Raw genomic sequence first — 2,362 nt, 5'->3', positions numbered from 1 at the left:
GGAAAAGGAATATCGATGCTGTGTTTTATTTACTTTTATTAAAGTGGCTGTGTCCAGTTCATTTTGTTGATACTGCCAATGCAAATGAGAGTCCTTATTGGCTTTGAATTTAATGTTAATATTAGTGACACCCGATTACTTTTGTTTTTGTTCTCTTTCCCTTCTCGCAAACAACCGGCTTGCGCAAATATACCTACTGACCAACACGTCCCAAAGCAGGTCATTTTGTAGCAAATAAAGGACCCCCTTGTCATAAGCTGCATTTGTTTGCACGAGTTCATCAAGCAGTCTGAGCAAAACACAACGGTTAACCAACCAGTTTTATTCAGCCATTGTTAAAGCTGTTACCTTACTTTACACGTACAAAAACTAATGTTTTAAACATTTATTTTATAAAATAGAAGCTTTAGTTTAATGTCTAGCAACGACAAATAAATTGACTAAGAAACTCTGACATAAAACACGTAAAAAACGGACGTAAAAACTAAAAGTAAAAACTAAAATTAATTAAAATACAAATTTTAACATACGGAAAAATCAACATCGTCCAATAGTCTTTCTATCTCTTACAATTTACAACAAAAAAAATATACAAACGAAGTAGTGAAATCAGTTCAAGACGGAACAAAACAAGACAATAATTTAAACTGAACTGACAGAAATTCCGTTCTACAAATCTCTTGTACACCGGGAATCGACAAATATAGTCTTAGTCTTTTAACAGTTTGAAATGTTAAAAATCTTCAATTATAAGATGCTTACAAAATAAATACAGCCGAATCTATAGTTGTTAGCTTTGTAATACGGACAGTGCAGTGGTTTCCTGACATAACAGATCAAAACTTGAAAACTCAGCTCTCTGTTCATTACATTAAGTAGAAGTCATAACAACGCTTCGCTGGCATAGTGCGTCGTAATGGAAAAATTTGGTTAATCTCAGAATGACTAGTGGGACTTTAAATGATAATTTAATTGGAAAAGGTAGCTAGTACCTTGATATGACTCTTCAGAAAAGGTACCTTGTACATTTGAATTAATTTCTACAAACATAAATATTGATTTATGGAAAAAACAATCAATTAAATGCTAAGAAAATTATAAATCTTCCTTTGCCTATACATTCTATTTCACTGTAATATACGCTTTCTTGTACTATCTGAAACTATATTCTCATATATCATTTCTTTCTTTTTTTCTAATTTTTTATATTTGAAGCATCAAAACCGACTCAACACCCACAAGATAAAAAAGTTCGTATACAAACGTTCGTTCGTTATAAAAGTTCTGGTGAGAACAATTTTCTGCACAAAATAATGTGCAGTTTTCTTAAGTCTTAAGACACTTGTGGTGTGTCTCACCATTTTTTTGTTAACCGATTCTCGGAACCTATTCTTAACATTTATGAGAACAAAAGATAAGAGCACCTTTGAAAATGAATACACGTTAGTGATTGTAAAAGTTGGAACCTACAAGTAAATCCACAATAAAGTGTACTTCTAATGAACTCAATGATTAATCTCACTACGGTATAATAATTCACGATCCTGGGCCAGGTTGCATAAAGCCTTCTTAGATAGGGAGGCTCTTAACTTATGTTCTGGAATAATAACCTATTGTTTTGAAATAATAGTTACGAGTTCCCTTAATCTTAAGCTGTCTTTTGCAACCCGACCCTGATTATTGTGGTTGCCTGCCATATACCAAAAGATTCCTGCAATTTCAGTTACATCGTAGGTGGAACACGCCCTCTTGGCATTTCCTACAACGGGGAGGTTCATGGAGTGTTACATTTATCGGGGTACAATCAGTTTCGCCTGCTTTTCACCAGTTCCACGCCCCTTAGGTTTTCACGGCTTAACCACTTTTCTCAATTAAATTGGGTAGTAAATTGAACACTTGTCTTCCACGTAAAACTTGCCAACTGTAGTTTTCGGAAATTTTGGTAATTGGCAAACAGCGTGTTTAAATAGGAACACATTATGGTGTTGATGATAAAGTCCTTGAGTGTTAACCTTGTACATTCAGGGTAAGTTTGGAGGAGAAACTCAGAGGTATTCCTTGGCATCTTCAAACAGCGGCTCCTCATCACTAGATTCTCCAGAGTCTGCAAGGGAAACGTCAGTGGAATGTAAAAGCTTTGAAGTACTTCACTTATTTATTTTATTTATTTTATTATTTTGCCACACACAATGAATTACAAGCAGAATAAAAACGATAATAAATAGGTTAATTAACATTAAATTTAAAATTTGTACATTACTTGGGAGGAGTGACTGTGGCGCGGAAATCTCCGAGAAGCCGAGCTTATGAGGAATAGAGATTCCCCCCCACGGGCAATTTAAATACTAGGGGGCATTTTAAG

General features: G+C 34.5%; 1 protein-coding gene across 2 annotated transcripts in view; it reads right to left on the bottom strand.

Annotated features, from left to right (window-relative positions):
* Positions 1-307: 307 nt before the first annotated feature.
* The window catches only part of LOC140944183 (uncharacterized), a 10,998-nt gene continuing 8,943 nt past the window's right edge, over positions 308-2,362 (bottom strand). For both annotated transcript variants that reach the window (XM_073393316.1, XM_073393323.1), the window contains one exon: positions 308-2,104. In XM_073393316.1, the coding sequence (XP_073249417.1) occupies positions 2,046-2,104 (59 nt within the window). In that variant the 3' untranslated portion in view covers positions 308-2,045. The remainder of the gene's footprint in view (positions 2,105-2,362) is intronic.

This window comes from Porites lutea, chromosome 1, assembly GCF_958299795.1.
Source record: "Porites lutea chromosome 1, jaPorLute2.1, whole genome shotgun sequence".
Lineage (NCBI taxonomy): Eukaryota > Metazoa > Cnidaria > Anthozoa > Scleractinia > Poritidae > Porites > Porites lutea.
The sequence above is the reverse complement of the archived record's forward strand: the minus strand, read 5'-3'. Positions and strand labels throughout refer to the sequence as shown.